Source organism: Rhipicephalus microplus, chromosome 5 (assembly GCF_043290135.1).
Source record: "Rhipicephalus microplus isolate Deutch F79 chromosome 5, USDA_Rmic, whole genome shotgun sequence".
In the NCBI taxonomy this organism is placed as follows: domain Eukaryota; kingdom Metazoa; phylum Arthropoda; class Arachnida; order Ixodida; family Ixodidae; genus Rhipicephalus; species Rhipicephalus microplus.
In genome coordinates this window covers 7,472,254-7,485,311 of record NC_134704.1, presented here as the reverse complement: position 1 = coordinate 7,485,311, position 13,058 = coordinate 7,472,254, and the positions used below count along the sequence as shown (strand labels likewise).

The 13,058-nt window shown below is 41.6% G+C and overlaps 1 protein-coding gene across 4 annotated transcripts in view; it reads right to left on the bottom strand.

Moving 5' to 3' along the window:
- Positions 1-13,058, bottom strand: part of hlk (hulk) — a 134,145-nt gene that overhangs the window by 47,163 nt on the left and 73,924 nt on the right. For all 4 annotated transcript variants that reach the window (XM_075894777.1, XM_075894778.1, XM_037426252.2 and 1 more), the window contains exons 10-13: positions 7,628-7,813; positions 6,373-6,504; positions 4,746-4,928; positions 301-432 (exon numbers count right to left, since the gene is read on the bottom strand). In XM_075894777.1, the coding sequence (XP_075750892.1) occupies positions 301-432; positions 4,746-4,928; positions 6,373-6,504; positions 7,628-7,813 (633 nt within the window). The remainder of the gene's footprint in view (positions 1-300; positions 433-4,745; positions 4,929-6,372; positions 6,505-7,627; positions 7,814-13,058) is intronic.

Here is a 13,058-nt window from a genome sequence, read left to right as displayed (position 1 = left end):
GGCTCTGCTCTATTCCGAACTCTGCTCTCTTAAAGCATTTTTTTCTAAAACAGCACGATTTCACGTGTGCTTTACTTGTGTGACACATAGAGTATAACGCTGTTCAGTGAATGAGCTGTAACGGCACTTCTATACGGCAGTTGGCTTCTCCCACTGCATTCACTAAACAAATCACTTTTTATACGTCGTGTTCACTTTTGCAATTGCACGTGTTCAGAGCAGCACTTGTGTAGTTGTGTAGTCTTAGATGTGCGTCTGATTCACGTGTTCTTGATAAGAGCAGAGCACACGCGAACTCACAGAACAGGACGACCAGGAAAGGATTTTCGTCGATAAGCTCGAACAGCATCTTCTCAGTGATCTCCTCAATTTCTTCCGATTCTTTCTGCTTAATAAACCAGGCCAGGACTTTGTCTTCATCCATCAGGTCGCCTGAAAAATGAAACATGCGTCATTTGCAGCATGTGCCAAGGTTTATGGGACATATACGCAAGCGAAAGATGCCTCTGCAAGAGATCACTGGCGAAATTCATAGTGAATGAAAAGCAACGCCATCTCTTTTTTTGCAGGAAAATGCATTTATAGTGAATGAAAGCGATAGCGAAACTGAATCGTGACCTTCAAGCAAGGAAAATTCTCATTCCAGAGAACGCGCCTAATTAGTCTCGAGTTTGTTTCATGCAGGAAAGAAATAAACATCTTTGAGTGTAGCGCGATTCACATAACGCGCGATTTCGCAGCATCCGAGGCCTGTACGAATTGGCTCTATGGTTCTCTGATCGGCAGCAGCAAACACAATTTACCAACTACATGATGGACATTGCATAGACACGCTTTTTGCGAACACCATAAATTGTTTATTTTAGGTGCCTTAAACTACCGCGTCTCTCAATATCATATCGTGTTTTTTTTTTTTGACGTTAAACCTCAGCAATCATTAAGTCTGCCTACCTGCCGCAAGGTATAGCCGATATCAAAAGGTATAATATGGAGGGAATTGAGCAGGCTGTAAAAAGCGGCAGAAGCCTATAAAAGCTACGAAGGCAAACTTGTGCATATAGGCAAAAATCGGATGTAGGCATTAAGGGACAAGGAAGGCAATGTCGTAACCAATATCAATAGGATAGTCGAGGTGGTGGAGTAGTCTCACATAGAGCTGTACAGGAGTTAAAACAGCCAGGATGGTATCGCAAGGAGCAATAATAGCACAGAGAAATTCGGCATCCTTCCAGTAACAACAGTCGAAGTAAGGAAAGCCCTAGAAGGAATGCAAAGCCACAGGCGAGTATAAGGTAACAACAGACCTGCTGAAAGAAAAAATGGCCACCTTATAATAAAACGTCTTTTGACGGCAAGGGTACCAGAATTTTGGGAGAACGCCTACATTATCTCAAAGTAGACGTCAAGGATTTGAAAAATTACTGGCTGATCAGCTTCTTTCAAGCCGGGAGAGGAAGACGCCGCATTCTTGCCGAAAAAAGGTGAACACACAATGACTACACCTTGAGGTGCGCAGTAGATTATAAAGGCACGAACAAAGGGGGTAGAAATGCATATCAAGGCACGTCAACAGATTATCGTCCGGAGCCAGTATTTGGCGCCGGCTGAGTGGTACGCAAATGCAACAACAGACTATTTACAAAAAATAATTGCTAATAAGGCAACATTAGAGTTCAATCAACCAAAGGACCAAGCAGGATTTCATACAGGCTACACCACAATAGACCATATCTATTCTATCGATCAGGTAATCGAGAAATGCGCGGAATACAACCAACCCCCAAACATAGCTTTCATGGATTACGAGAAGCGTTTGACTCAGTCGAGACATCAGCAGTAGTGCAGACACTGCGGAATCAGGGCATCAATGAACCCTACATCAACATACTGGAAGAAATCTACAGTGTATCCATAGTTCTCCATAAAGAAAACGATAGGATCCCGATAAAAAAAAAGGCTGTAAGGCAGGGAGACACAATCTTTCCAATGTTATTCACCGCGTGTTTACAGGGCCCTATAGATTGGGAAGAGTTAGGGATAAGAGTTAATGGAGAGTATTTTAGCAACCTGTAATTCGCTGACATTGCCTTGATGAGTAACTCAGGGAAGGAATCACAGCTCATGATTACTGAACAGGACACGGAAAGCAGAAGAGTAGGTCTGAAAATTAATATGCACAAAACTAAAGTAACGTGCAGCAGTCTCGGCAGAAAACAGCACTTTGCCATAAGTGGAGAGACGCTGGAAGTCGTAAAGGATTATGTCTACTTAGGACAGGTAGTAACCGCGCAGCCGAACCATGAGAGTGAAATAACAAAAAGAGTAAGGATGGGGTGGATCATATTCGGCAAGCATTCTCAAATCATGAATGGCAATCTGCCACTAGCCCCCTGTAGGGAAGTATACAGGGCGTCCCAATAATCACGCAGCGCTATTAAAAAAAAGAAAGGAAAGGCGTTACGCGAAAGAAAGCTAGTGCAAATCGTTACCAATATGTTATAGGATATACAACAGCAATTTTTTTGTTATTAACAACTAGCTAATTAGTCATATTCATGTTTGTAACTCAACAAGTACTCGCCTAATTATCAAAATGTCAATTAGGCTTATGTGTGCATGTTGAAACGACACCTGTCTCTGCTAATTTCAGCAACGCACTAATTTCGAGCTTGTTTTCCCCTGTCAGTAAAGAAAGCCCATGACATACAAAAAATAACACGCGAATAGACCGCTGCTCGCCTCAGAATGAAGCTCCCTCAAACAAGCTCCCTTTGAGACAGCCAGTAGCAATGAAGGAAATGTCCGAAAAAACGCGCCGCCTTCATTTTACAGTCAGGCTCTAATCAGAACAGTGATCCAGCCAAGAACAGTTGACAGTGAGATATACATGGTAGTAAAATCGAGAGGAAAGAATCCCTGCAAAATGCGGCACATGTAGTTGGCACCCTTTACAATGTGCAGAAGGATGCCTCTGGCAACGGAAAAAGGGTAAGCCGTTGCTTCCGGTAAGATTATTGGAGGGCGTTGTTTTCTTTTGAAGATGTGAGTGCAGTCACGTGTTATCTTTTTTTATATCTCGCGGGCTTTCTTTATTCACAGAGAAAAAATGAGCACGCAATTAATACAATGTTCGAAGTAGCACAGACAGATGTCAACATGTGCGCATCTGCCTCATTGGCATTTGATATATGAGCGTGTACTTCTTCGGTTACAAATAGACTAATTAGTTAATAGTCATTAACGAAAAATGAGTAGTGACTACTTTAGTATAATGGGAACGATATAGGTATGCTTCACGTAACACCAGTGCGTGATAATTGGGACGCCCAGTATAACAGCTGGATCTTGCCGGTACTTACCTATAGAGCAGAAATTTGGATGCTTACGAAGAGGGTTCAGCTTAAATTGAGGACGATGCAGGGAGTGAAGGAAAGCAAAATGATATACGTGTAACCTTACGAGGCAAAAAGAGAGCAGAGTGGGTCAGGGAACAAACAAGGATGGATTATATCATAGTTGAAATCAAGAAAAAGAAATGTACACGGGCCGGGCACGAAGCATGTAGGCAGAGTAACAGCTGGTAATTAAGTGTTACTGACTGGGTTCGCAGAGAAGGCGAACGCACGAACGAGAGAGAAAGTTAGGTGAGCCAATGAGATTAAAAAGTTCGCAGGTATAACGTGACAGCAGAAAGCACAAGACCGGGTCGATTGGCAGATCATGGGAGAGGCCTTTGCCCTGGAGTGGGCATAGTCAGGCTGACGACGACGACGATGATGATGATGATAACGATGATGATGAGGATGATGATGATGATGCAGCCATCATGTCAGGTTAACGTCAATCGTAGTTAACGCCATCGGCCGAAGTTGAATAACATAACAGTGTCCAGGGCTGCCATCCTTGCACCAGCGCTGCATATCAGCTTACTGCTTCTGGTGTTGCTAATATCCACTAGCTGTTGACATCGTTACGTAACTGTAAATAACTGACTATATAAAACGTATTCGGCTGTTTAATGTGCGTCTCTGCGTGCATTTTTACATATTTTTAGCGCCACTTCGCAACGTTTCGCTCAATAAAAGATTACAACACTGCAATGGCCTTCCATATCCATGCCTTGCATAACATTGATTTCCAAGGTACACGGGATCTGCCGAAATCATATTTATTTATTTATTTATTTATTTATTTATTTATTTATTTATTTATTTATTTATTTATTTATTCATATATGTGTTCAACTTCAATGAAGTCCTGCTGGACGCACCCTACTGCCATGAAGAAAGTTCCAGGCCCAGCTTGTCGGCCACTTCGCGGGCCTGATGGACTGCCCAAAGCTGGCCGGCCAGGAGCGGGCTGCGGATTACCGCTTCCCAACTGGCTATCCTCAAAAACGTGTGCTACTGTGGACCTCTCCTCGCATGCGAGGCACACGTCATCCGAATAGTTCACTCTACATCCAACGATTAGGCTAGTATTATTAATATTGACCGGATGCAGGTGCCTTCTTTCAATAAAGAGTCCTAACACTTGGTTAGTATAGCGCATGCGCACATACACAAGGGATTAGCGTGCATGGGCAGTGGCGCGAAGGTTTGCATGGGCGTGCGCTATTCCGCGTACGCCCATGCAAATGAGACGTTTCTTGCATGGGCCTCTCTAACACAGTGGCGGCTTCTCCAGAAGCAAAGCAGAGAAGATCGGCAACGACTTGCAGGCGTGTCCGACCGCAACTTTCTTACCGTCGTACAAATTGGGGATCTCGTTGTCGTAGAAGACGAGTTTCGGGAAGCTCTCGATTCCGTGCTTTTCGGCCGCCTCGGGGTCGTTTGTCTTCAGGAACACGATGTCGTGCTCGTCTGCCTCGTCATCGATGTTCTCCAGCTCGGCCAGGATCTTCTCGGACCTCTTGTCCTTCTCTTGGTCTGAAACAGTCATTGCGTGTGGACGAGTTGAGGATCTTATACTCGTCGAGAAACCGTGGCTGCCTTCATACATTATTACACAACGAAAGACACCATTTCGCAACTCAAAATTACCGAATATTTACGGTCTAATTTGCATCTCCTAAAGAATACTGTAAGGTTGCCGAAGGCGTTTATACGTAAAGTGTAGGCTTGTGCGAATACTACATTGCAGCTTCGAAGCGAATAGGGACTTGGTCGAATAATATCCAATCTAATTCGCATAGCGTTATTCGTCTCTAAAACAGCCAACCGAAAAATATTGCTTCACTTAGAGACCATGACGCTTTTTGCCTTCACTCGCTTTTTGCTCGCTTCACTCGCTTTTTGCCTTCACTTTGTTCGAACAAACATTTTTCTACACACTGCGCTTAATCTCCTTTGTATATATATATATATATATATATATATATATATATATATATATATATATATATATATATATATATATATATATATATATATATGTGTGTGTGTGTGTGTGTGTGTGTGTGTGTGTGTGTTTTCGACTTGTTAAAGCTTATGCAAGGTTGCTTGCTTATGAATAGCGTTGTCACAAGCTTTCGTTTTTATTACATAATATATTAGGACGCAATTGTTGTGCCTGTATTACATTATGTACTGTAACTATAATTTCTATTTACTCATGCGCAATATTTTCTGTTATGTCGGCAAACTTAGTTTTTTGTTTGCATTTACCTATCTGTTATTTGTCTTTTTTTCTCTATCTCTCGCTGTTATTTTTCTTCTGAAAGCTGCAATGTTCGTTAATTTGTTCGTTTTGTTTGCTCAGTAAGATACTAATACGTGCATTTCAGAGATTGTATTGCACTGTACGCCTCCTCCACCTTAAGCCTCTTCCAGGGTCTGTGAGGTATTAATAAATAAAAAATACGATTTGACAAATGAGCGTATTTTTTATGACTCAGCTTACGTGCCCAATATTAGAAAAAAACCGAAACAATACATCTGCTAATGCCATGATTTTTGGTTGGTAGGATGTGGAAGCGAGTTTGAATAGTTGCAAGATATGACTTTCGGTGAAATGCTAGTGATAACTTGTAAAATACGTTGTACTTTCTGAAGTTCGCTATACTTAGAGCTTATAGTCCCGTATACCAATCTTAAAAGTCTCAAAATTAGGAATCGATGTAGGGGCATTATGTTGATTTAAATTAAAATGGGGTGTTGAGGCAATGCGGGTTTTGCTTCGACAGTAGTATTCACGGCACTGCAATAACAGGAGCGTTACAGAGGTTGCATGTGCACTAATATGCATGCACTTATTAGCTCATTTCAAGTATACTTAGAAATTATTTAAATACAAATCGAAGCGAATGCGAACACTGTAATATTCGCTCGTTCATTCGAAGTCACAAGCCTAGCCAAGACGTAAAATGCTCACAGAAGAGCACGGCGACGTGCGGGTGCTTTTCGACGAGCGAGTCGAGGATCTTGTCGCTCACTTCCTCGATGGCGTCCGACTTCATCTGGTGCAGAAGCCACTCGATCACCTCCTCCTCCTTCGTCAGGTCACCTGTGTTTCACGAACGGAACCACCTCGTTACACTCTTTACGTCGCGTCGCGGATGCGTTATTTTCGAATTACGCTCACATGAGCTCTGCAAGGAAACTAGTCAAGACGCTGTCAGCATGACAACAATGTGTTTGGTTTTCCCGATCAATGACTATACGTACATGCTCCAGTAGACGGCGCCAAAACGCACGACATCATGGTGAGTTAATACGGCAACTTGAAGGGGACGACGCCTCCTGCGTTTTCTTTCTAAAGGGCTGGTTCAGGCTAGCGGCAAGCCTGCCGTCACGGTGCAGTGCCGGAGACCGGCGCCGCCCGCAAGAGGGCTGTTCGAATCGCACGGCAAGCTCCTCCGACAAACATGGCTGCCCTTCAGAATGCAGTTGTCGACCACTTCGAATCTATCAAGCGGCCGCCGTGCTCTCTGTAGCTCGTAAGCTCCGAACTTATGCTTCCATCAGCTTTAGACTCCTGTCCTTTAACTTCGACAACACAGCACTCGAGTCGTTTCGGCACCGCCTTTGAGAACCATGCTCAAATAATTGATGTTCTAGGCCTAATCAAGCCTTCCTGAATCTCGGGGACATACATTACACGTTTGTTTGTTGTTGCTAGCGCTGGATATCTGGCGTACTTGTCTAAATGCCTGCTTTAGGGACGTCATTTGAATTGCTGTGCACATTAAAAATACCGGGCAGCCGAAAGGGCTCTATTCACTGCTGGAACGTAGTCTGGGAACAACACGTACGACGTATCGTGAAAACCGCGGAGCAAGAAGCAAACATTTTGAAGTGCGCTGTGGCAGACGCAGACAATGCGGAGAGGCGAAAGCAGATGACGCAGCTCAGCCATGTCGCTCCTCCGTCGCTGATTTGCTAAACCACTATCCGGCAAACGGCATAAAAATGGGTCTCGCACCGATTTTTCGCACGGCGAAAAACGGCAGACGTGGGTGAAGCAAACAGCCACGGACGGCTGCCTGAGAACGCCAAACGTCTAACGGTGAGGCGCGCTTGCCGCTAGCGTGAACCGGCCCTAAGCAAGAGTCCCCGCTCTGTCTTTGGCGTAACAGTGAGACGACAACAGCGGTGCCGCATGCACGGTTGCAAGAATACGCGCTCGCCTTCGTAGATGTTCGGTATCTCCTTCTCGAAGTAGACAAGCAGCGGCAGCTCGTCGTCGATGCCGTAACTGCGCGCCGCCTCGTCGTCGTCGATCTTGATGAAGGGCAGGTCGTGCGCGTCCGCGTCATCGTCGATGTTCTCGAGCTCCTTGAGCACTTCTCGGCTCTTCGGGTCGTCCTTGTCGTCTGAAAAATGAAACGGCGCCTTCAGTGCTCTTCACCCGAGAGTGTTTTACGCCGGGATTCACCAAGATATCAGTGACGTAATTCCGTCACGGAAATGACGTAAAAATGTACACATTCAAATGACAGCGAAAAAAAAGTTTCGTCTATGGGAGTCGAACCCATGATCTACCAATCCGCGACAGCTTCTACAGCCACTACAGGGGCTTGATCATTTATTATGGTCAATGCAGCAGCGAGCCCGGCAACATGCTCAACAGTTATTTTACTGCATGCTACAGGTTAGCCGATATTTGCGAACTCGTGGTTGTCAGTCAGATAATGGGTTTTTGCTGCTGCTCTGTCCACTGTGTTTATCTTTTGCCTAGTATAATTGACCCAATAATCCGAGACCTGCGGATTCGTTGAGACGTTGAAGAAAATCCAGGTCTATTTGAGAAATAACTCTTGTGGGAACTGTTAAATGGGCAAAGTACAATTTTTTCAGTCATATACAGAACATACAGGTAACACACAATGTAATGCAAAAAAAACTATCAAAGTTAACTGAAACAACTGCTGAAATCAAGCGGCGATTAGTGACTTTAAATGTGCTTAACTCTAAAGTGGACAGCAGAAAATTAAAAATAATGAACTTCGAGAAACAACTCACTAAAATTACCGAAAAGGTTCATGACCTAGAGAATAGAAAAAAGAAGACCTATCAATTTGTGGCTTCTACATGAAACTAGAGCTGAATCGTCAGTAGGCGTACAACGAAAAGTAAAAAAAAACACGAAGTTTTTAGATTTTAAAACCTAGATAGACATTGACGTAATCAGCATTGAGAAGTGTCACAGGTTCGGAAGAAAAACCGAAAATAAAACCCGTCCGGTGACTCTAAAACTTCTTGACTACCGAAAAAGAGAGCCCTGTTAAGAGTCCCACATTAACTAAAAAGTAGTGAATTATCACTACCTGGAGACTTTTCTATACGAATACGTGACACGCGGAGGCTTCTGTGGAAGAATTCTAAGGAAATTAGGCAGAATAATATGAGACTAAAGCTCGGTTACTATAAGTTGAGTATCGATGGGACTTCGCTTCGTTTGGAGGCCAAAAAAAAGATCCTGATATATATGCTAGAGAAATCGGAAGCTCGAAATTGACAGAACAAACACAGGCGCAGCCTTTTAGAAATTCTCAATGTAAATTGTAAGAGCGTGATGAACAATCGTACAGAAATAGAGCAAATTCTTTTGTCTTACAACCCAGATATTGTTATCTTGACAGAGACATGGTTCAGTGGCGAAAATATACTATAGCGAGTTCATCTCACTTGGATATAGCGGATTCAGAAAACACAGAGATAGCAAGGGGGGCAGTGTAGGCATTATTTTGAAGGACAACATTAAGGTCGTAAAAATGCCTGATTTATAGGACGATGGAAGTATTTTTGCAAGGACTACCTTGAAAATGTTAGATACGTTATAGCTGATCTGTACAGGCCACGTAGTCTTGGTGTTAGTGATTTGGGTCTTTTGAAGCTATACATGAGCGAGCATGTAAGACCCTGTTTAACTTGGCAAGCATCGACTGGGTAACGTGGTCGCTTAAATGTGATAACGATAGCTTAGGAGAGGCCGTGATATACATTTCCTTTTCTTTCAATTTATCACATTTAGTTGATAGATATGCCACAATACACGGTAATTCTGCAACAATTTGAATATCTTTGTAAGTGAGAACATGCAACAGTCAATCTACGTGTGATGTATTTCCCGGTATGTTGGAACACGAGGCTGTGTTAATAACAATAAATACTCTGAATCGAAAAGACTATTATAACGCTGTCCACTTCTGCAACTTCTCCCTGTCTGATGATGTTTAAATTGAAGACATGCTTTCATTTAACTTAGAAGACTCATTTTCATAAAATGCCGTAGACGTGCACGAGCTGTGGGAAAGCTGTAAACATATTGTTAATGAGTGCATTGAAAAATATGAACAAACTATTGTTGAGAAACGAAAAAAAAAAGAACTCCTGAGTTTCTAATGACACGCTTACATTCAAAAGGCAGATAAAGATGTAAGACAAGAAAAGGAAAAAAGAAAACTAGGCGTTGCTCCACGAGATCAACGGGAGAAATTTCTCTGCATTTAATACAAAGTTCGCATCCAACCATCTACCGATAAACAACATTACTACGAAGAATCTTTGCCTAAATTTATCATGGCGTCTCCACAGACATTTTGAAGGGAGGTGTTGCCGAAACATTACCAATGCGATGTATTTGAAGTCGACAGCGTTTACTTGAACGATGAACAAAAAAATATAATTCATTTAATGAGCACTTGCACTTCGTTTTTACTTTTGATGATGTTTTAAAGAAAGAATGTTTTGTCCCCCATTCCTGATGAGCGAGCATGGTATATTCCACTCACTTTTGAAACTGGATAAGAAGAAAATTTCGGGCCCAGACTCCTGAAAATGGTCAGCCGAATGGGTTCCAAAATACTTGTACGCTTTGTTTGTTTTTACGTTCCTTAGAAGAAGGTATACTCCCGAATGACCGCCCGAGTGATACCACTGCATAAAAGTGGTGCCAAACAGTTTGTAAAGAACTATAAACTGACATCTAATAGATGTACACATTTTTCTCGAACCGACTGACGACACCGAGATTTGTCGTACTTTTTAAGCCTAAAAAACAGCAATGCTGTTGATGCAGATGGTGTTCAAATCTAACCAATAAAATTTGTAATTGATGTCATCGCAATCCGCCTTGCATTTGCGTTTAATCTTGTTCGAGAAACTGGCCATTTTTTAAGTGCTATGAAGAAATCCAGGGTGTCAGTGATTTTTAAAGGTGGCAATCGAAATGTCTTGGGGGAAGTGCAAGCCGATTTGTTTTCTGTCTTATTTTTCTTAAGGTTTAGAAAAGGTGATCTCTGCACGTATCAACAAATTTTTTTAAAAGAATGACATTCTTTCTGATTGCCAGCAGGGGTTCCGCCCAAACAGCTCGACAAAGACGGCGTTGTTATGGTAAAAGGAACTAATAATTAATAAGAAAGACGCGGGTAAACGGATGTTACGTATATTTATAGACTATAGCAAAGAATTCGATCGCTTAAATCATGAAACTTTAATAGAACGCTAGAAGACTATAGTATCCGTGGTGTTGCAAACTTGTTGTTTTGGTCGTACATTTCTGGGCGGACTGAGTGCGTTGATATTAAAAAGTTAGGCTCCTCATATCGTGAAGTTAAAGCGGGAGTACCACAGGGCAATCATCGTGTTGGGACCGACACTATTTATTGTCTATGTAAATGATATCGCTCAAATTGTTAGAGATGCATCCATTGTGCTATACGCTGACGATACAAGTTTGTTTGTCTCTGGTCATGAACCTGATAATGTGTTGCGGAAATCCCGCAGTGTTATGTCTAACCTGTCGGCATGGTCTCGTAATAACGCGCTAACTATGAACAGCTCAAAATCAAAGGTCATATTATTCAAGGCTAGAAGGAGACGACCTTGTTTCAGTGAATAACTATTTTTGAATGGTGCTCCTATCCTAATTCTGATGAAATACAAAGTATAAGGCGTTACGTTTTCAGAAGATATGAATTGGACTCATCACGTGGAACTACTTGCAATATACCTCATTGCACTGTACCTCATTTTTATTGCACTGCGCCACTTTTTTTAAAAGCATAAGATATTACGTGTGACAAGTCTCTGCGAATACCGACTTCTATATTCATCTTGTTTCGGCTCCGACAATACAAAATTCGTTTTAAAATATACGTCACGGCTTGAATACAAAACTAGTGACTCGCGCACTTGTATCCACGACATGTGGTTCGTACCATACAGGCGCACAAATTACGCTATGCAATCTTTGAGGCATAGCCTACCCTCAATACTAAATAAATTGAAAGGGAAGAATTTATTCCCAGTATTTTAACGCGCAAACAAATTCGATAATCCCTTTGCAAGTATGGATGAAGGGATAAAAAAACAGTTTTTCCACTTTCGCATTTATTTTCTCTTTTTAATGTTTTCTCCCTCAGTGTTTTGATAAACATTGTATTATACCATTGTGCATCACAGCCATGTTTTTACAAGTCATTTTCTTCATGTTTTAACTTCCACTGTTTTTATGTATAGCAAATCATTAAGACGTTTCCTCTTTCTAAATGCATTAGATTTGTATTTTTATGAATATCATGTTTGTAAGTGTTGTCTAATATGTTCCTTTTTTCAATTCCATTAAAATTGCGGATTTTTTCTGGTTATATACTTAAAACATGTATGAATGCGAATTTTGATGTTGCTGCTGCCATTTGAAGGCCTTCAGGCACATTCAAGCTGTATGATGCATCTTTTCGCTTGACGGACCCCCAACATTTTTGTTGAAAAAAAAGAACTTTCCTATTCTGATTCTGATATTTAACCTCAAACACCTGCAAATTATTAGAGCACAAAATGCATACAGATATCGTGGATTTTTTTCAGACCCACATCATCTCATAGCAACTAATGGATACAATTATTTTATGATATTTTTGAAGGCTTTTGACGAATTATCACATAATAAATTATTATTTGAAAACATAGTACGCTCCGACGTTTTCAACTTCTTAAATGTATTCCAGTGTACTTCATCAATTGCCATAATTTTGTTTTAGAGGTCATTAATCTAACCCGCTACTAATGCAATCAGGTGCACCGCAAGACTCCGTCCTAAAACCACTTTTTTTCTTGTTTACTTAAACGACACAGTAAAAGACATCTTCGTCAAATTAAAATTGTCCTCTACACGTAGGTTAATAAACAATCGGATCAAGCATCGTTAAACGATAATTTTCAGCGTGTCGCTTCATGATGCAAGTGATGGCAGATGTGAAGAAACTTCCATAAGACTATTTTGATGCAGATAACTTGAAATAAAAAGCTCTTAACCTTTTTGTATATTTTAACAGCGTCTGATGTATCTGAATGCAAATACCTTGAGTTATGGATATCAAACAGTCTCAGGTGGGATAAACATATCCGTCACGTTACATCTAAGGCTTACAAAAATTATTCTTTGTTCAAGGTAAACTCTGGCTATCCCAGCTGTAAGAAAATTAGCGTGCAAGCCCATTGTCTATCAGTCTTAGACTATGCTGCGATAATTTGTGACGCCTACACAAAAGCTAATGTTCTCACGCTAGGAAGTGTTCCGAAGAAAGCCAGACATTATATTTATAATGAATT